This window comes from Saccharomyces eubayanus, chromosome XIII (assembly GCF_001298625.1).
Source record: "Saccharomyces eubayanus strain FM1318 chromosome XIII, whole genome shotgun sequence".
Lineage (NCBI taxonomy): Eukaryota > Fungi > Ascomycota > Saccharomycetes > Saccharomycetales > Saccharomycetaceae > Saccharomyces > Saccharomyces eubayanus.
The window spans coordinates 576,930-597,943 of record NC_030972.1 but is presented as its reverse complement, the minus strand read 5'-3'; the positions used below and the strand labels follow the sequence as shown (position 1 = coordinate 597,943).

The 21,014-nt window shown below is 41.3% G+C and overlaps 9 protein-coding genes across 9 annotated transcripts; 6 read left to right on the top strand and 3 right to left on the bottom strand.

Moving 5' to 3' along the window:
- DDR48 (DNA damage-responsive protein 48) lies at positions 1–506 on the bottom strand (the record flags this gene model as incomplete). Its single annotated transcript, XM_018367287.1, has 1 exon — positions 1–506. A coding segment is annotated over one exon (506 nt), but the record flags the coding sequence as incomplete, so codon positions are not given.
- Positions 507–1,035: 529 nt separating this feature from the next.
- On the bottom strand, positions 1,036–3,108 carry HOT1 (Hot1p; the record flags this gene model as incomplete). Its single annotated transcript, XM_018367286.1, has 1 exon — positions 1,036–3,108. The coding sequence occupies one exon, from the start codon at positions 3,106–3,108 to the stop codon at positions 1,036–1,038; it is 2,073 nt and encodes a 690-aa protein (XP_018220220.1).
- Positions 3,109–3,702: 594 nt separating this feature from the next.
- Positions 3,703–5,391, top strand: EAR1 (Ear1p; the record flags this gene model as incomplete). Its single annotated transcript, XM_018367285.1, has 1 exon — positions 3,703–5,391. The coding sequence occupies one exon, from the start codon at positions 3,703–3,705 to the stop codon at positions 5,389–5,391; it is 1,689 nt and encodes a 562-aa protein (XP_018220219.1).
- A 789-nt stretch (positions 5,392–6,180) lies between these two features.
- Positions 6,181–7,692, top strand: DI49_4254 (aldehyde dehydrogenase family protein; the record flags this gene model as incomplete). The annotated part of the gene is made up of 1 exon (XM_018367284.1): positions 6,181–7,692. The coding sequence occupies one exon, from the start codon at positions 6,181–6,183 to the stop codon at positions 7,690–7,692; it is 1,512 nt and encodes a 503-aa protein (XP_018220218.1).
- A 638-nt stretch (positions 7,693–8,330) lies between these two features.
- Positions 8,331–9,851, top strand: DI49_4253 (uncharacterized protein; the record flags this gene model as incomplete). The annotated part of the gene is made up of 1 exon (XM_018367283.1): positions 8,331–9,851. The coding sequence occupies one exon, from the start codon at positions 8,331–8,333 to the stop codon at positions 9,849–9,851; it is 1,521 nt and encodes a 506-aa protein (XP_018220217.1).
- Positions 9,852–10,057: 206 nt separating this feature from the next.
- On the top strand, positions 10,058–11,884 carry CEP3 (Cep3p; the record flags this gene model as incomplete). The annotated part of the gene is made up of 1 exon (XM_018367282.1): positions 10,058–11,884. One exon carries the CDS (start codon positions 10,058–10,060, stop codon positions 11,882–11,884), a length of 1,827 nt encoding a protein of 608 aa, XP_018220216.1.
- A 181-nt stretch (positions 11,885–12,065) lies between these two features.
- On the bottom strand, positions 12,066–14,390 carry MLH1 (mismatch repair ATPase MLH1; the record flags this gene model as incomplete). Its single annotated transcript, XM_018367281.1, has 1 exon — positions 12,066–14,390. One exon carries the CDS (start codon positions 14,388–14,390, stop codon positions 12,066–12,068), a length of 2,325 nt encoding a protein of 774 aa, XP_018220215.1.
- Positions 14,391–14,801: 411 nt separating this feature from the next.
- On the top strand, positions 14,802–15,905 carry MME1 (Mme1p; the record flags this gene model as incomplete). Its single annotated transcript, XM_018367280.1, has 1 exon — positions 14,802–15,905. The coding sequence occupies one exon, from the start codon at positions 14,802–14,804 to the stop codon at positions 15,903–15,905; it is 1,104 nt and encodes a 367-aa protein (XP_018220214.1).
- A 728-nt stretch (positions 15,906–16,633) lies between these two features.
- PAH1 (phosphatidate phosphatase PAH1) lies at positions 16,634–19,216 on the top strand (the record flags this gene model as incomplete). The annotated part of the gene is made up of 1 exon (XM_018367279.1): positions 16,634–19,216. The coding sequence occupies one exon, from the start codon at positions 16,634–16,636 to the stop codon at positions 19,214–19,216; it is 2,583 nt and encodes an 860-aa protein (XP_018220213.1).
- Positions 19,217–21,014: the final 1,798 nt, after the last annotated feature.

Genomic DNA, 21,014 nt, shown 5'->3' with positions numbered 1-21,014 from the left:
CCGTAAGAGGACTTGTTCTTGTTAGAAGATCCATACGAATCATCGTTGTTGGTGGAAGAGCCGTAAGTGTCATCGTTGTTGTTAGAAGAACCATAAGTGTCATCGTTGTTGGAAGAGCCGTAAGAGGACTTGTTCTTGTTGGATGAACCATACGAATCATCGTTGTTGTTGGAAGAGCCGTAAGTGTCATCGTTGTTGTTAGAAGAACCATAAGAATCATCGTTGTTGGAAGAGCCGTAGGAGGACTTGTTGTTAGAATCGTTAGAAGAGTTGTTGTTGTCGCTGTTGTCACTTAGAGAAGTTTTGGAAAGCTTATCACGAACTCTAGATTCCATCTTGTCAAATCTATCCTCACCGACCTTAGACTTTAAACGGTCGAGTCTATCTTGACCGATCATATTTTCAGCCTTGGAGAGATAATCATTTTGACCATCGTTGCCAGAACTATTGTTGTCGTTGTTATTGTCGTTGTTGGTGAATTGCCTCACTTTATCAAATAAACCCATTATTGCCGATTTCTTTTACCTTGTAGTACTGTATATATTAATTATTGAGACACTAGTAAACAGAAGTAAAAGGTTCAATTATGAAGTGTTCTCGAGAAATTTGGTTGTTCGCAAGCCAAGAATAGTTCCTACTTATACAACGAAAAAGGGGCGCCGTTGAGGAATCTGCACGTTGTTGAAAAAGTTTCTGTACGACATTCTTCTCGTTTTCCCTTTTTCGTCGGTGCCAAGCCTATATGGCCGTAGCTAGGGGGGCAATTTGTCATCTTCGAGCCATCGGGGTGAAATTTTTCGCCTTCCCGAAGCTTTTCGAGGTCAGCAACGCCAAAAATGCGCCCCCTAACGCATTGATTTACATATTATGCACTCTTCTAGATATAGAAGAAATCTACGACTTTGTCCGTCATCTTGTCTTTCAGGAGATAATGCATCTGTTTTCTATTGATTAGCTGAGTGGTTTTAGGAGGGCTATTACGGCTCCGTTTTCTCAATACGACTATAAACATTTATTTAATCCGGGAGGGTTGCCCTAAAGTCCGGCAAGGCTCTCTTGCAACCAGCCGATGGTTCTTTTTTTTACTTCCCCGTCCTCGTCATCTTTGTATAGCCTCTTGTTCTCTAGGGTCTCTATCATCTCCTGTGCTGTTTTGCCTTTGTCCATGCCATTCAAAATGAACTTGTAGAGTCTTTTCCGTCTTGAAAATGTCTTCTTGTTTTTATTCAGCCTCCATTTGTTACCGTATTTGGACTCAAGGTACTTGATAGACGGTTTCCCCCTGATACCAATGCTATACTCTTCCCATATTGTCTTCACGTCAGTGGGTGCCTTTAGTATCCTGTAATGTAGGTTTGAGTTTGGGTTTGGGTTTGAGTTTGGGTTTGAGTTGTGTCTGCCTGCTGGCTCATCGTGATGCTTTCTTCTACCATTGAGAGAATCACCTCTTTTGTGCAGTAAATTTCTTCTACGCTTATTGGCAGAGACTTTCTTGACCTCGGTCTCAATCTCGTCATCCACTTCGTCTTCTTCAGCAGTACTGTCTTCTTCGTTATCGCGTCCATCGCYTTCATCATCGCCGTCATCATCGTCTTCTTGATAACCATCGTCGTCAACGTTATTTTTCATCTCCATTGGTTTCGAGTGCGATGGTAAGGTAGAACTTCTATTTCTCTTTACAATGTTTGTGTTTACGCCGCCGCCACCGTTCGTTAATAGCTCAGACGTAGTACTTGCTTGATTAATTAACTGAGAAAATGATAAAGGCTGTTGGGCATTGTTGATGTTGTTGGTATTAGGAAATGCGCCATTTGGATTTGTGGGAAACGAAGTGTTATCGAGACTTAAACTAGGTAAATTTAAAGCTGCCGTTGTGCCGAAATTGTTCAGCGAATTTAGATCATGAAACGAATTTGAAGCGCTAGTAATACTCGAATGAATGGAAGAAGGCGTATAATTCATACTCGTGGTAGAATTGTGGGAATTTGTCAACGGAGACAGCATTGTTATGGGCCTTTGAATGGAACTCATACCATTAATATTAGTGCCCGAATTGTTGCCGTTTTGAGTATTTCTTCTACGCCTTTTGATTCCATTCGGATTCAACTTGAATGCCTTATCCGTTGAAGCACTGGGGAAAGCAATAGGCGAGCGATTTACTTGCTGATTTGAATTTGGATTATGGTTCTGAATTTGCGGTTGGTTCTGGTTGGCATGTGCGTTTGGGACAGGACCTGCACCTGGATTCGAAAAATGTTTCGCGTTTGCTTGCGGAAGTGTATTTATATTTTGAGCATTATTATATCGATTGGACCGCTGATCGGGCAAAATTGTTGTTAATGCATTGGAAAATTGGTTGTTTAGGTGTGCGGCGTTCGTCTGTACATTGATACTTGCATTTGTACCTGAATGATGGTTCGAAGTGAGGGGGGCGTTGGGAAGCCCGGTGTGTGGCTCCGTATTGTGCTGATTACCAGAACAATTATTTTGCATTTTCTGCAAGTAAGCGCCGCTAACGGCTGATATCGAATTTAGCAAATCGACGGCAAGCTTATTCTGGGCATTGTTCGAGCTTGGGCGCACACTCGGTTGCGCCACTAGTTTAAGTAGTATGTTCAACTTGTTCAAGACTTTAAAGTTATCTTGCTTTAAGTTTAGAACCATCGAGTTTTGCTCCACGATTTTGCTGGACAACTGATTAAAACTCTCCTCCATCTYAATCATTCTTGCGCTCATCTCATCCATTCTTTGGAAAATCTTCAACTGGTCAGTAGATATCTCATTCGAGGGCGAGTCGTTTGTCAAAGACTGACTCAGCATACGTCCTGCGCCCGCAATGGTCGAGTTCGAAGCAGAGGGATTTGAGTTCACTTGCTCCTCGTTATTCAGCTTCTCGCCAATAGTTTCAGTCTGCTGGTTAGCACCTGTCGGCGTTGAGTTTGCCGTGGAACTCCTCAAGAGATCGCCATTTAGCGCCTGCCCATCGTTGTGAAGTGTGCTGACGTTGCTGCCAGTGGCGCTCTCAGAGCCGGCCGCTGGCGAAATGTGGGTGGGCAAAGAGAGACCAAGATTGATGTCTATAGCATCCTCATTTACTTGGCTGTTCATCCTATACGCATTTTTTAGTGCAAACAAAACCGCTAAACATATACCAGGATAGAGTTACAGATTTTATTATACACAGTAATACACACGATGGTAAGAGTTCAAATTACCCATCGAAGTGCATTTTGCTCAGGCCCTATATACCCTAAATATAGGCCAACTCTCAGAGACTGCACCCTAGAAAATCATTGCTCTCACCCTCGACTTTTTCTCCACCTAAACCTAACCCTCCCGCTGCCTTTCTTTTTCCTTCGGAACGGTGCGCTATAAAGAAAAAAAAGGCAAAATATCAAGTATAACCGTCTAAACGCCATAATGAAATTTCATTAATGCTTACTTTCTGAACAATGTTTTCTTTCATCTCGGTTTGCTTTTCCATATAGGGAGGATTTTTGAGAAGGTGTTTTGTTGTGTGCATAGAGTGCTGACACGCTATAACCTACATATTGGATACAGAGAGAACTGACGTCTGGCTGCTGCATCTTCTAGAAACCGATTCCTAGTTATCTATACCCTTCTATTAATTAAATTTATTTCTTTAATAAGCCTTAAGCTCCGTAGGGCCAAAACTACAAAGAAAAAAAGAACAGAGAAGGAATGTCATTCAAGTTTCTGATAAAATCGCTCGTACTCGGATCACTAAGTGGACAAATACGTCGTGGTGCGTCGTCAGTGATCCCCCTTGACAGTGTGCCCTTTGATGAAGACGGCGCTGATGAACTTAACATGGATATCATGCTGTTTGCGTTTGGAACCCTGGTGGTGGTCTATATTATCATCTGTATCGTCTATTTCCTCACGAAGCAAATTGCTACACGGCTGATAACAGCGTATTATAACGAACACGGTCCTAGTCAAAGAATATCTTTGTTCAATGATTACGATGAAAACACGCCCCACGTCCACAGTAGACGGCTCATGGAAAATATGAGTTTAAGATGGCCCAACAATTTAGACGATATCAATGAAGTTAAAGACAAGTTGGCACAACTCTCGCCTGAAGAGCAGTTTTATTATAAGCAAGGTGAAGAATATATCAAGCAAAATCCGCCTTTTCTACTCAACCAGGGACTATTACAGCAGTCTGAGAGTGACAGCCCAGATACCAATAGCGATGACCCGATCATGAACGACCAAACAAGACAATACATTCAAGAGGAGGGAGCCTACGCTTGGGAATTCAAACCAAATCCTGATATGCCGAACCATACTGTCATCGTGGAAAGCAAAACCGAGGTTTCGTTCCTAAATTATAATTACGATGCCTCCATATCCACAAACTTACCCATTCCATGCATCAATAAAGTGTACTACTGTGAATTCAAAATATTCGAAACAGATGGCCCGTTAAACAGTAGCGCCAGTGGTGACAACGCGTCGAGAAATGTAATCTCGTTCGGTCTTTCCACTCAGCCTTACCCATATTTCAGGTTACCGGGGAGACATCATCATTCGATAGCGTACGATTCGAACGGAGCCAGAAGATTCAACGACTCTTTTAAATTAAATGATCAGTTAAAGACGTTGTTCCCGGCGTGCGAGAAAGGAGACATTATTGGCATCGGCTACAGATCACACAGTGGAACAGTTTTTTTTACCAGGAACGGGAAGAAACTAAATGAAAAATCCGTTGGTGGCCATATTCGCGGTTGGAAGTTTAAATATCTATACCCAGTAATTGGCTCCAATGTGCCTTGTCAAATTCACGTAAATTTCGGTACTTATGGCTTCGTTTACATCGAGGCAAACGTTAAGAAGTGGGGGTATGCAAAATCAAACGGCATCAAACTGCCCCCTCCCTCTTACGAAGACTACGGGAAGGACACTCTATTAGAAAGCGGCGGCGAAGACAATGATTTTGACGATGATCTTTCAGATGGCGACAGTGACGCTGCTGCCGCTGCCACCCCCAATGTCAATGACGACATTATTATAAGAAACGGTGAAATCTTACCGCCTCCACCGGGATTCGAATTCACCATGTCACCTCCCACTGGGAAGGAAATTACCAATGAGGAGATTAATCTGGACTCCTTACCTATGCAGCCGCCAAGTTATTCAGATGATGAACATCATTTGAAGATAGACAAAATCTTACCAGTCCGGCGCACTATTGGAACAAGCAAAACCTTAATGAATAATGAACCGTTTTACGATAACTCTAATGATGATAACGAAGAAGGTGACGATCACGATAAAGATCGCGAAGGGACTTTTAGATTTAGTGATTACGAAAGCAGGATGCATGACATAGAACTCGGCTTTGGCGGCAATAGCCCGGCTTAAACGGTAGGCCGTCTGTACACTTCTTTCGCAAGCTGTGTTTGAAGTGCTACTATTTTATAAAACATTGGTAGCTGGTGATTTCTTTCATGAGAGGGTCTCAAATCAATTACCTACTCTATATAATGGTATGGCATACGCATATAGATAACTATACATATGCATATGCTTTACGCATACATACATTTTACACATACTACTAAGGACAACTGGTTGGCCCGTAAAATTTTTTTGTTACTCTCAACTTGACTTCTTTTTACTCAAGTTTTCCGCATTGCCTCTTACCTAGTTCAATTTTGCGAAGAATGAGAAAACGTTGTAGAGATTCGAAGTGCTTCCGTTAATGCCTAGCCACAAATCTTAATAGGATATCTTGATATGAAGTGTTTTAGTTTGGGAAATAGCTTATCTTCTTCATCTATCATCTATCATTTTTTTCTCGCTTTTGTTTCGAGTGACCCGACCCTTATCTAATTTGCCGCCAGAGGCAAGCAGATCGCTATCGCCGTGCTTTGCGTCTTACTTCTCCACGCCCTTTGAAGCACGGCGGCTTTTGGATACTAATAATATACAATCTAAAACCCTTTACTATACACCCCTCTCCAATGTGCTATCTCCAAGTCGTTTAGGGGTTGGGGACGTGATTATGCTTAATGATCAATGCTCACGTAATTGAAGCACAGTCAATAGGATTTATATAAAAGCGCGAGGCCAGTGAAAATAGTTTCAAATTACTCTCCTTTCTTTCGCCTCACTTTTATCAACAAAATCCACAAACAAAACTAAAGCGCCATGCCTGATTTATACACAGACCTCAAAATCCCACAATTGAAAATCTCTGTTAAACAACCACTTGGGTTGTTCATCAACAACGAATTTTGCCCTTCATCAGACGGTAAAACAATCGAAACTGTAAACCCAAGTACCGGGGAGGTTATAACCTCTTTCCAAGCCGCCAGCGAAAAGGATGTTGATAAGGCGGTCAAAGCAGCCAGAGATGCTTTTGAGAATGTCTGGTCAAAGACATCTGCTGAACAACGTGGCATATATCTCTCAAACCTATTGAAAATTATCGAAGAAGAACAAGAAACGTTAGCTGCTTTGGAGACTTTAGACGCTGGCAAACCCTTCCATTCTAATTCTATGGGAGATTTAGCTCAAATCATGCAACTTACAAGATATTTCGCCGGATCTGCCGATAAGTATAACAAGGGTGATACTATTCCATTAAATTCCGACAAGCTTGCTTACACTTTAAAGGTTCCATTCGGTGTTGTTGCGCAAATCATTCCATGGAATTATCCTCTAGCAATGGCGTGTTGGAAATTGCAAGGCGCGTTAGCTGCAGGTAACACTCTGGTCATCAAACCAGCTGAAAATACTTCTTTGTCCCTGCTTTATTTCGCTACATTGATCAAAAAGGCCGGGTTTCCAGCAGGTGTTGTCAATATTCTTCCTGGCTATGGACAACTTGTAGGGAAAGCTCTAGCATCTCATATGGATGTTGATAAGATATCTTTCACAGGAAGCACCAAGGTTGGTGGGTCCGTGTTGGAAGCCTCCGGCCAATCCAACCTTAAGGATGTTACGTTAGAATGTGGTGGTAAATCTCCTGCCCTAGTGTTTGAAGACGCTGACCTTGACAAGGCTGTTGACTGGATAGCAGCCGGTATATTCTACAATTCAGGACAGAACTGCACTGCAAACTCAAGAGTCTATGTCCAAAGTTCAATTTACGATACATTTGTCAAGAAGTTCAAGGAAATTGCAAAGAAAGACTGGGACGTGTCAGGAAACTTTGATCCCTTTGATGAGAAGTGTCTCGTTGGTCCAGTCATATCAAGTACTCAATACGACCGTATCAAAGAATTCATCGAATTCGGTAAAAAGGAAGAAAAATTGAGCATGTTTCAAACTACTGAATTCCCCATTGAGCAAACCAAAGGTTACTTTATCCCGCCAACAATTTTTACTGACGTCCCACAATCGTCTAGATTGTTACAGGAGGAGATATTCGGACCGGTCGTGGTTGTCAGTAAGTTCGAAAACTACGATGATGCTATGAAACTAGCCAATGACACTTGCTACGGGCTTGCCTCTGCTATCTTTACTAGAGACGTGAAGAAGGCACACATGTTTGCTCGTGACATCAAGGCAGGAACTGTTTGGGTGAACTCGTCCAATGACGAAGATGTTACTGTTCCTTTTGGTGGGTTTAAAATGAGCGGTATTGGTAGAGAATTAGGACAAAGTGGTGTCGATACCTATCTTCAAACAAAAGCAGTCCATGTGAATCTTGGATAAATAATATAGATATACAATTATGTAAGTGTAGTTCTCTAGTGTACCTATGGTGAAAATAGAGCAGAGGGCACAGTCTAATGTATAGTGTTTAATCGCGCCACCAAACTAAAATCTAATCATCCTTAGTCAGAACCCACACTACATGAAAGCTTTGATACTATTCTATTGTGAAAGCGCCAGGAACGAAAGAAATGCTGGGGGTTTGACGTTTTCTTGTAATGTGCCGGAGTTTCTACTCTTTTTTCCGATTTCATGTTGTCTTTCTTCCTTTCTTTTTCTTTCTTTCTTTTTCTTCATATGACGTCTGTTATATTATTATCCCCTTGAAGTATAGGCAAGGAATCGCTATTATCGTTGGTGCCACGCTGCTTCTTCACGTCCATTAATTTATGTAGGGAAGTTCGGTACTTATGGTCTATGATCTCATCCTCTTCAAAGGCCAGTTTCTCTTCTCCCTAAGGGTTAGTTAGGGAAGCACTAATTAGAGGGGGTGTGTCCAACGAAGAGGGCCAAAATGGCCCAATTGTAGTTCCCACATAATGATATAAAAAGGTCGGTGTGGAAGCTCGTAATTTCGATTCATCCCTGTTATTAGCAATATTGTCATCCAAATATCAAATCACCGATCCAAAATAAAAATGCCGAAGTTATATACCGATCTCGAAATCCCACAGTTGAAAATCTCTGTTAAACAACCACTTGGGTTGTTCATCAACAACGAATTTTGCCCATCATCAGACGGTAAAACAATCGAAACTGTAAATCCAAGTACCGGGGAGGTTATAACCTCTTTCCAAGCCGCCAGCGAAAAGGATGTTGATAAGGCGGTCATAGCAGCCAGAGATGCTTTTGAGAATGTCTGGTCAAAGACGTCTGCTGAACAACGTGGCATATATCTCTCAAACCTATTGAAACTCATCGAAGAAGAACAAGATACGTTGGCTGCTTTAGAAACTATAGACTCTGGTAAACCTTTCCATTCTAATGCTAAGCAAGATATAGCCGAAATCATAGAACTCACAAGATACTATGCAGGATCAGTCGACAAATTCAATAGGGGCGAAACTATTCCACTGAATTCTGAAAAGCTTGCTTACACTTTGAAGGTTCCGTTCGGGGTCGTTGCTCAGATTGTTCCATGGAATTATCCTCTAGCCATGGCATCTAGAAAATTGCAAGGCGCTCTAGCCGCAGGTAACACTGTTCTGATTAAACCAGCTGAAAATACTTCTTTGTCCCTCCTTTATTTCGCTACATTGATCAAAAAGGCTGGCTTCCCACCAGGTGTCGTAAATGTTGTTCCAGGTTATGGTTCTATAGTAGGGAAAGCTTTAGGAACACACATGGACATAGACAAGATATCTTTCACAGGAAGCACTAAGGTTGGTGGGTCCGTGTTGGAAGCCTCCGGCCAATCCAACCTTAAGGACGTTACGTTAGAATGTGGTGGTAAATCTCCTGCCCTAGTATTTGAAGACGCTGACCTTGACAAGGCTGTCAACTGGATAGCAAATGGTATATTTTTTAACTCGGGACAGGTCTGTACTGCAAACTCAAGAGTCTATGTCCAAAGTTCAATTTACGATAAGTTTGTCAAGAAGTTCAAGGAAATTGCAAAGAAAGACTGGGACGTGTCAGGAAACTTTGATCCCTTTGATGAGAAGTGTCTCGTTGGTCCAGTCATATCAAGTACTCAATACGACCGTATCAAAGAATTCATCGAATTCGGTAAAAAGGAAGAAAAATTGAGCATGTTTCAAACTACTGAATTCCCCATTGAGCAAACCAAAGGTTACTTTATCCCGCCAACAATTTTTACTGACGTCCCACAATCGTCTAGATTGTTACAGGAGGAGATATTCGGACCGGTCGTGGTTGTCAGTAAGTTCGAAAACTACGATGATGCTATGAAACTAGCCAATGACACTTGCTACGGGCTTGCCTCTGCTATCTTTACTAGAGACGTGAAGAAGGCACACATGTTTGCTCGTGACATCAAGGCAGGAACTGTTTGGGTGAACTCGTCCAATGACGAAGATGTTACTGTTCCTTTTGGTGGGTTTAAAATGAGCGGTATTGGTAGAGAATCAGGCGAAAGCGGTGTCGACAACTACCTTCAAACGAAATCTGTCCATGTTAATATTTCCTTGGATAAATAAAATGGACAGACAATTATGTAGTCGTATACTTTTCAGCTTTATAGAAATGTACCCTATATTTAATTATAAATTATCTTCATTTTCCTCACGCGTTTGTTTACAGTCCCGCGCGACAATATTAATTCTGAAGGATGAAAAATAATCTGATTTAATATAATGAGCGATGACGATGTTGGAGAGAAAAGAGACCGGCAGACCCATAAGCAATGTTCAATCGTACCACTCAATTGAAATACAAGCATCCTTGTTCGGTTTGTACAAAGCGGAAGGTCAAATGTGACCGTATGGTACCATGTGGGAACTGCAGGAAGAGGGGACAGGACTCCGAATGTATCAAATCCTCAAAACTAATAGCGCCCTCATCTTCAAAGGAATACCTTCCTGATCTATTATTATTTTGGCAGAGTTATGAGTACTGGGTAACAAACATTGGCCTATTCAAAATGAAAACAAGAGATCTCACTAGAGTACCGACTACTTTGGCCACAGATTTCGAAGAATGCGATTTCTGGATGGATTATCTCGGAAAAGATCAATCGTTTCAATTGATGAACTTCGCAATGGAAAATCTGGGTGTTTTATATTTCGGATCCATAGGAGACATCAGCGAACTATACCTCAGAGTAGAGCAGTACTGGGATAGGAGAAGAGATGATACATCTAGTGTGGATAGCCAGTACTGGGATGCATTAATATGGTCTGTATTTACCATGTGCATTTACTATATGCCAGTCCACAAACTATCGAACGTTTTTTCTGCAAACCCCCTTTCTGAGCATTTTGGCACTGGTAAAGAGCTGAGTTGGGATGACGGCCTTCAGCTAGCCATGTTCAAGAATTTTACACGTTGCACACTATTACAACTGAAAAAATGTGACTTCATGGCCCATCCTGATATAAGATTTATTCAAACATATCTGATTCTAGCAACCACAAACTTTCCATACGAGGAGCCATTATTGGCGAATTCGTTATTAACACAGTGCGTTCATACTTTTAAAAATTTCCATATTGACGACTTTAGACCGTTACTTAATGACGATCCTGTTGAAAGCATAGCAAAGGTAACCTTGSGAAGAATATTTTACCGATTATGTGGATGTGATTACACTCAGTCGGGGCCACGCAAACCAATCGAACTTCACACGGAAGTATCTTCTCTGCTACAACATGCAGCATACTTACAGGATTTGCCTACTGTGGATATATATAGAGAAGAAAACAGTATAGAAGTACTGTATTGGAAAATCATGTCCTTAGATAGAGATTTAGATCAGTATCTGAACAAGACGTTCAAACCACCCCTGAAAACATTAGAAGCCATCAGGAGGGAACTTGACATTTTCCGGTATAAAGTAGATTCGTTAGAGGAAGACTCTAGATCGAATAATACTAGATTTGAAAAATTTATTGCCACTTTCCAAATATCTACTGTCTCATGGAAGTTATTCAAAATGTACCTAATATATTACGACTCCTCAGATTCGCTACCAAAAATTATACATTATTCTAAAATAATTATCAGCCTTATAGTTAAGAACTTTCAAGAGAAAAGTGAGTTTTTTAATAAACATCCAATGGTGTTGCCAACCGTCACAAGAGTGGTATCCTTTATGTCGTTTTATCAGATATTTATAGAATCAAATGCCATCCAAGAACTTTTAGTGGACTTTACTGAACTTATTGCAAATTTGCCTCTGATATTCGGCCTAAAATTAGATAAGCTAGGATATTTGATCGATAGGTTCAATAAATTGAAACAATTATGGGAAAAAGTACGACTATCAGATTCAGGTGACTCATTTCATCATCCCGTATTCAAAATTCTACAGAATGATGTTAAGATAATTGAATTAAAAAACAGTGAAATGTCTTCTCTCATAAAGGGACTTGGGTCTTTGGTCCCACTGAACAGGTTTAGAGGAGAATCTCTGCTGGAGGAAGACGACGAGGAAAGTAAAGAGTCGACAGAGTTTAGAGATATCGTAGAAGGATTCCAATCCGAATATAATATTACCAATGTACTTTCCTAATTTAATTCATAATGTATGATGTTCTATTTTATATAGATTTTAACCTCTTACTTGGATCCGTGCGGTAAAATCGTTAAAAATCGTTAAAAATCGTATAAACTCTTTGCAGACAATTTGTAAAACAAGCAGAAAAAACAGAACAGTAGTTGTTAAACAGTACGTACCTGAAACATCCCAAACCTCAACATCTTTCGAAAACCTTGTATAAACCAGGAAGGTTTGCTATTTCGACAACGTCCTTGAGAATATGCCTAGGCGCCAAAAACCTTCTTTTGATACAAGGAAAGAGTATATGCTCTAATAGTGAAGATAAATGTTCCTTTTTGTCTACAAATTGAGCCCTTTCATCTTCTGATAGCGTTACATCAGACGCATCTACTTTAGGAATCATGTCCGGTATATATAGTAATGCGATTTCTCTCAAAATTCCATCTAGGCATTCTTGTTCATCGTCCCAGTTCACTTCTTTACCTAGGCGATAAATAAAAAATGGTAGTTTTGCCATAGACGGAATGTAGCCTTTCAAAAGCAAAGGTAAAGTTTTCAGTTTGATAGCTTCAAAACTACCATCTGGACTGTCATTTACCAACTCTATGGAATAGTACTCATTTAACATACCATTCATATCCCATATTCTACTAATTATTTTTTCTTTTGAGGTATCTTCATCCAATCCCTCAAATTCCGATAGGAGGTCATATAGATTTATGTCATCCGACACATCTGTACTCTGCAAATTGATCTTACCAAAGTTTGCGAAGTCTGTTAATCCAATTTGATAAAATAGTTCATAGCACACGGACCCGTAGTCTATTAAAAACAGCTTCAAATCGTGCTGAATTGCTGCCAATCTTCTTTCCTCGTCAACAACTCCAACGTAGTTTAAGTTTGCAAAAATGTCTGTTAGTTCTCGATGTAACGAATCATCTACCTTTTCACGCAATTTTTTGATACTTGTAAGGTTTACGTTAACCCGTTCTTTGGTGACTATTCTATACCCATCCTTTGAAATTGGAGGCACGGAGCTCTTACTATCTTTGATATTTGATGTAAGATCTGCACTAACTTTTGGTTTCTTCCTAGGCAAATCTTCCAATTCAGTATCGCTGTTTGGAACGGTATCATGCAATTGTTCGATTTCATCAGCCACTCCTTCTTCTCGAATTTCATCTTTATCTGGAATCAGAGAGCTCCTTGCGTTTACTTTGGGCTGGCTTGATTGCCGTTTTGCAGACGCCTCATTGAAGTTAAACTGTTGACTTGAGGATAAAAATGATGTGATTTTCGCTTGCGAAGAATCTGTTCTAACCAGTTTGTTTTCTTGCCTTTTAACATTTCCTAATGTATTATTGGTTGTGGAATACGAATTTTCTACCACCTGAGCTTGTCGGAGGGTCCTTCTCTTATCTCCATTATCAGTCGGACTATTCGATGAGAGTAATGATCCTGGTTTGCTTGTTGAGATTGATGAAGCTTTGAATGTACGCGAAGTATCTATGGCAGACAATTCAATATGTAGCTGATTGGCGATCCTTTCTATTATTTCATCCTGATTCAAGAAACGTACTTCTCTCTTTGTTGGATGAACGTTGACATCCACCGAAGCTGGATCTATGAGAACTCCCAAATAAATAAAGGGCCTATTACCTTTTGGAAGATAACTGGAATAAACGCCGTTAAGAGCTCTTCTTAGAGGATCGCATGTCACTAACCTATTATTGATGAAGAAAATTGGAGAAATTGACTTTTTGGATATGAAATTCAGATTACACACTTTTCCATCAACGTTCTCCACGTCCAACTCTTTAATCTTGTCGATATGTAAAGGTATCAAGTTAGAAGCCACAGAATTGCTGAATACAGTTCTAATCCTATCCTGGACAGAGTAGGACGGTTTGACTGCTAAAGAATAATTAGGATCTCCAAACTTTTTACAAGAAAATCCAATTTCTTTTGAATGAATAGCATATCGCCCAACAACATCCAATATTTTGGAGTATTCGTCGTTTTGAGACCTCAAAGCCCTTAATCGCGATGGAATATTGAAGAATAAATCTTCGACCAGGATAGTGGTACCATCTTTGCCGGCGACAGGCTTGGGGGCTTCCAACATCTTCCCTTCTGAATACAAAACCCTCCATGCACATCTATCTTCCTTAACCTTGGTTGTCACTGTGACCCTTGCCACATGAGATATACTGGCTAAAGCTTCCCCTCTGAATCCATAAGTTTGGATCTGACTTAAATCTTCGAATTTTTGCAATTTGGAAGTTGTGAACCGCTCGCATAAAATAGGGAGATCGGCCTTGTCGATACCAGAGCCATTATCTGTAATTTGAAGCACTTTGATGCCCCCTTCCTTGACTAGAATATCGATCATTGTCGCATTGGCATCGATCGAATTCTCCATCATTTCTTTAAGAGCATTTACAGGCGATATGATAATTTCACCGGCTGCAATTTTATTGACCACCGATGCATCTAAAGCCTTTATTTTGAGAGACATGGCTTACTGACAGCTCTATGACATTTATATGTGCATTGTATTAATTATATCGTATCTAATTTTTTACACTTTGAATATTCTAACTTAATAGCGCGATTCCTAAATACCGAAAACTGCTAATTTGTCGTCTTCGAGGACTCCCCAGCTATAATGAAAACAGTACGCTGTCTTCAAGAACTTTCGTACACAGCAACCCGCCGCCGACCAGCTTTACATGCAATAAAGGGTGCCATATTCTCATTCTTCTTACCACTGAATTTTGACTTAATACTTTTAGACTTCAACAACAGTAGCAATTTCTTTCACTTCCTTCATTAATTTGAAAAAACAGAGCAAGCCAAAAATCAGAGCAAAGCATCCCGACGAAACACACGGTATATTCCTCGTTCCCGACCGATTGGTACAAAGATAATGAACTCATGGAACCTGAGTTCTTCAATACCGATAGTACATACACCTCATGACCATCCACCAGCACCTGAAGGGAAAGCAGATAAACCAAATAGTAGCCAAGGAGATGACTTGCCACACGAAAAAACGACCGATTCGGAGGGCGGATTGAGCCCCATATGGCATTGCGTCATTTCTGGTGGGATTGGTGGGATAATAGGAGATTCTGCGATGCATTCACTAGATACAGTCAAAACTAGACAACAAGGTGCGCCGAATGTTAAAAAATACAGAAATATGATCTCTGCATATCGTACCATTTGGTTCGAAGAGGGTGTCAGAAGAGGATTATACGGTGGATACATGGCTGCCATGTTAGGCTCATTCCCATCCGCGGCAATCTTCTTTGGGACCTACGAATATACCAAGAGGACCATGATCGAAGATTGGCATATTAACGACACTATCACACACTTAAGTGCGGGATTTCTGGGTGATTTTATTTCCAGTTTTGTTTATGTCCCCTCAGAGGTGTTAAAGACAAGATTACAGCTGCAAGGACGGTTCAACAATCCTTTTTTTCAATCTGGTTATAATTATTCAAATTTAAGGAATGCCATAAAGACAGTAATCAAAGAGGAAGGTGTCCCCTCTCTTTTCTTCGGTTACAAAGCTACTTTGGCTAGAGACCTACCGTTTAGTGCATTGCAGTTTGCGTTCTACGAAAAGTTCAGGCAACTAGCCTTCAAGATTGAAAACAAAGACGGTAAAGACGAGGAGTTGTCTATCTCCAACGAAATATTGACTGGTGCATGTGCAGGCGGGCTGGCAGGGATAATAACTACGCCAATGGATGTCGTCAAAACCAGAGTACAAACTCAACAACCGCCAAGCGCGAGCAATAAAGCATATTCGGTGTCGCATCCACACGTCACGAACGGTAGACCCGTGGCACTTTCGAACTCTATTTTATTGAGCCTACGGACAGTTTACCAATCTGAGGGAGCACTAGGCTTCTTCAGCGGCGTGGGCCCTAGATTCGTTTGGACAAGTGTTCAAAGTAGTATAATGTTGCTCCTGTACCAGATGACGCTGCGGGGATTGGGCAACACATTCACCAATTGATAATCATCCGTCCGTTTTCAAGCCTTTCCATACCTGCACAGAGCCTCTGCATGTAAGCAGCTACGATACATAAGATACGGAATACCGTATTTCCCTCCTTGCCATCACTGCATGCCTCAGCGTGCTTTGTAACCGCCATTTCACATACATAGATAGGTTTCTTGTAAAAATAAGTTTTGTATATAGTCATTGTCCCAGCAAGAACACTCATCTACCCTCCACACGTTTTCTTTATTATCTGTATACTTTGATACTACGCTTTTCTGTTGAGGACCCTCGTTTAGAAGGCAATTGTAACGCATCCACTCATATAAAGCCTAAATTCCCTCTCTGAAGTGCGCTTGCGTTACTAGGCATCAGGTTTTAGGATACCCACGTGCCCTCACTCTCTTGTGAAGAACGCCGCGAGTCTTACCGGATGAGTCTATATCAGCTTATGTCCCTTTAGCTAGGTGCTACCTCTCTATCAGTCTCTTTTTCTCGGCTTTTCCGGGCAGCGTCCAGAGTGGCGCCGAATGAGGGTAGAAGAAAGAGCAGGGACAACTGAAGAGCAGTCCCATTGTAGGGCCTGGTAATAAAAAGATCGCACGTTCAGCCTTAGCAAAAGGTAAAAGGTGTTGATCAAGCGTTGGTAAGATTGATTGAAAATTTTCCCACTGTCACAGAGCTCAAGACCTAATTATACGGATAGGGGCAGTTCAGCGGAAGAAGAACAAAATCGATCGAATATGCAGTACGTAGGCAGAGCTATCGGGTCTGTTTCTAAGACATGGTCGTCCATCAATCCAGCCACGCTGTCGGGCGCTATAGATGTTGTTGTGGTGGAGCATCCCGATGGGAGGCTATCGTGCTCTCCCTTCCATGTCAGGTTTGGCAAATTCCAGATTTTAAAGCCATCACAAAAGAAAGTCCAGGTATTTATAAACGAGAAGCTGAGCAATATGCCAATGAAGCTGAGTGACTCTGGGGAGGCCTACTTCGTTTTCGAAATGGGTGACCAAGTCAGAGACGTCCCTGAGGAGTTACTCGTGTCGCCTGTGATGAGCGCAACTTCAAGTCCCCCCCAATCACCTGAAACATCCATGATGGAAGCAGGGACCGAATGTGACGGTGAGGGAGAAGGTGAAGATAAGAAGCAGGAAAAGAAAGTCTTAGAAGAGCCTGATTTCCTGGATATTAATGAAACGGGTAAATCAACTGTTAAAAACGACGAAACCACAGCGTCTGAATCTCTTACTGGATCCTCCGCGACAACGTCACCAGATTTGACTGAAGAGAGGAAGCTTGCTGAGCAGCGAACAAAGAATTTCCAGCAGAAATTGAACAAGAGACTCACTGAGATTCATATTCCGAGTAAACTTGACAACAACGGCGATTTACTACTAGACACTGAAGGTTATAAACCAAACAAAAATACAATGCACGACACGGATATACAACTGAGGCAATTGTTGAAGGACGAATTTGGTAACGACTCGGATATTTCCAATTTTATCAAAGAAGACAAAAATGGTAATATTAAGATTGTTAACCCTTATGAGCACCTCACCGACCTATCACCTCCAGGTTCACCCCCGACGATGGCGACAAGCGGATCAGTCCTAGGACTGGATGCAGTAGAATCTGGAACGACCTTGAACTCATCATTCTCCTCGCCATCAACTTCCGATACGGAAAGCGAAACGTCATTTAGCAAGGAACAAAGTAGTGCCAGTGAAGGCGCCAACGAGAAAAGTTCTGACAAGTCAGAAAAGAGGTACATACGAACCATAAGATTGACTAATGATCAACTGAAGTGCTTGAATCTAACCTATGGTGAAAATGACTTGAAGTTTTCAGTGGACCACGGGAAAGCCATTGTCACTTCAAAATTATTTGTTTGGAGATGGGATGTTCCAATTGTCATCAGTGACATTGACGGCACCATAACAAAATCCGATGCCCTAGGTCATGTCTTGGCTATGATAGGGAAAGATTGGACGCATTTGGGAGTGGCCAAGTTATTTAGCGAGATTTCTCGGAATGGCTACAATATACTTTATCTAACAGCAAGAAGTGCCGGACAAGCTGACTCAACGAGAAGTTATTTAAGATCAATTTTGCAGAATGGCAGCAAACTGCCCAACGGACCTGTCATTTTGTCACCAGATAGAACAATGGCCGCGTTAAGGCGGGAAGTGATATTGAAGAAACCAGAAGTCTTCAAAATTGCATGCTTAAATGATATCAGGTCGTTATATTTTGAAGACAGCGATAATGATATGGACACTGAGGAAAGATCAACACCATTTTTTGCCGGCTTTGGTAATAAAATTACCGATGCTCTATCCTATAGAACAGTAGGTATACCAAGTTCAAGGATTTTCACAATTAATACGGAAGGCGAAGTCCATATGGAGTTGTTAGAACTAGCTGGTTATAGAAGTTCTTATATACACATCAATGAACTTGTTGATCATTTTTTTCCGCCAGTTAGTCTTGACAACGAAGACTTAAGAAGTAATACTTCCATGGTTCCTGGATCTCCACCTAATAAAACGCTGGATAATGCAGATGCAGAAAATACTTCAGGTCACAAAACTTTGTTCAGAGGTAACCAAGAAGAGAAATTTACAGACGTCAATTTTTGGAGAGACCCGTTAGTTGACATCGATAACTTATCGGATATCAGCAAAGGCGACGATGAAAGTACTGATCAAGATACTGATATATCACGACAAGGCAGTGGTAGTAGAAGTAGGACAAATTCAGCCAAAACCATGAAGGCCAGTAACGTTCCCCAGGTACATGTCAGCAGCACAAACAGCAATGAAGCCTTAGCTGCTTCGTCTTATGTAGAAAATGCCTCGTCTCATGATGCCTCTAAAAGTAGCCCAACGTCGACGCCCAATAAATCCTCAAAATTCAAAGAGGATATAGGGAAGCAAATGTATCTTGAATTAGGCTCACCTCTTGCGTCACCAAAAATGAAGTACCTGGACGATATGGACGATAATGAGTACAACGAGAGCAGATTCAAATCAAGGAGGGCATCTTCGGCCACAGCAACGAGTATTGGCAAAGAGTTCAAGAAGTTATCAATGTCCAGAGCCGGTTCCCCAACAAGCAGCGTTTCAAAAGTCAGCGTTCTAGACGACGTACACTCACGCGAAAATTCAGACACCGAGTCAGGGATGGAGCCAGGTGATGATAATTCGAAACGTAAACAATTGCAACACACTTCTGCGGACGATAACGACAACGACTTGGATGCAAGAGTAAGCGATGAGTTTGACGACGATGAATTCGATGAGGATGAATTCGAAGATTAGACTCTCGCAGCCGAATAGTGCTTCCGCAACCCACACTGCATATTAAATAAAATAGTGAAGTATCTATCATCTATACATTTTTAGTTTTATTTAAAAAAAGGATAAACAAGGGAAAAAAAGGGAGAAATTGGTAGAAAAACTTTTTCTAGAAGAAAATCCTATACGATCACCGCATACTAACATTCTTCTCCCTGAACCATGCTTGATAATGACATAATTCTTCAAAGTGTCAAGGTAAATACTTTTTCTTACGCACTCAAAACTCGCCTACTGCAGCGGGCATGACGTCAGGTGAAAAAGCGGCCGAGATGCAATGCCGAAATACAATGGTGAATGCATGTATCTTCATTTGAAAGACTGGAGCAAGAGGGGCATAGCAAAACCCATTATCGTAAGAGGACCAATATCAATTTGAATATTGCACTTCTCCGTGGCTCTAATAGTTATACTGGCTTCCCTTCTTCACTATTCATTCTTTCATAAGACTTTACTGTGAAACAAAGAATAGCTAAAAGGTGCATGATAAAGATATGGATAAAACATCCAATATAAATACAAATGAGCGCTCTGATAGTATTGAATTCGGTTCAGCCCCAAATAATAAAGGCTTGAATGGCCATAATCCCGTGCAACTTGACGGAGATTCTCCAGTGTTTGTTTCGGATGCAATGGCAAAGAATTCCAAGCAATTACTATACGCCCATATCTATAATTACTTGATTAAAAACAATTACTGGAATTCTGCCACAAAATTCTTAAGCGAAGCAGATCTTCCACTATCGAGAATGAACGGGTCCCCCTTGGGTCAAACAAATGATCTGAATTCGAATTTAAAGCATGGCTTAATGAATGTTGCTTATAAAGGTGATATTGTTGGCAAGGATGGATTATTACCCTCGAAAATGCTGATGGATGCCAAAGACACGTTTTTACTGGAATGGTGGGAAATTTTCCAATCGTTATTTAACGGTGATCTCGAATCCGGCCGCGACCAGAAACACGACATTTTAAGAGAGAGAATAGTTCCAATTCTACCAGTTAATGCGAAAGCTAATATTTCCCCGCAGTTCTCGAATATCCCGCCAAATATGGTCCCGCCAACTCAGAATAGCTTCTCAGTAACGGAGGAAAACTTTAGACTCAACGATGGAAATAACGCTAACTTGAATGACCAAGCTAATCGAAATGTGTCGGAAAGATTTATATCAAAAACCGCCGGTAATTACGATAAAACCAAGAACAGGAACTTTGCAGTCGATAATACAAATAACGAGATTACAGCGCAGCAATACGCAGTTTTCAACCTTCAAGGTCATTTTAATGATTTACATTCACCACCACAACAACCGCAGCCGCAACCGCAACCGCAACCGCAACCGCAACCGCAACCGCAACCGCAGCCGCAACCGCAACCGCAGCCGCAACCGCAATCAGAACCTCAACCTCAACCACAACCACAACTGCAACCGCAACCCCAATCTCAACCACCACAACCACAATCTCAATCTCAATCCCAACCCCAATCTCAACCACTACAGCCTCCAACACAACCCCAATCGCAACAGCAACAGCAACAACAACTGCAACAACTGCAACAACTGCAACAACAACAACATCAACAACAGCAGCAACAACAGCAGCAACAACAGCAACCCCAATCGCAACAGCAACCCCAATCGCAACAGCAACAACAACAACAGCTGCAACAATTGCAACAGCAACAACTGCAACAGCAACAGCAACAGCAACAGCAACAGCAACAGCAACAGCAACAGCAACAGCAACAGCAACAGCAACA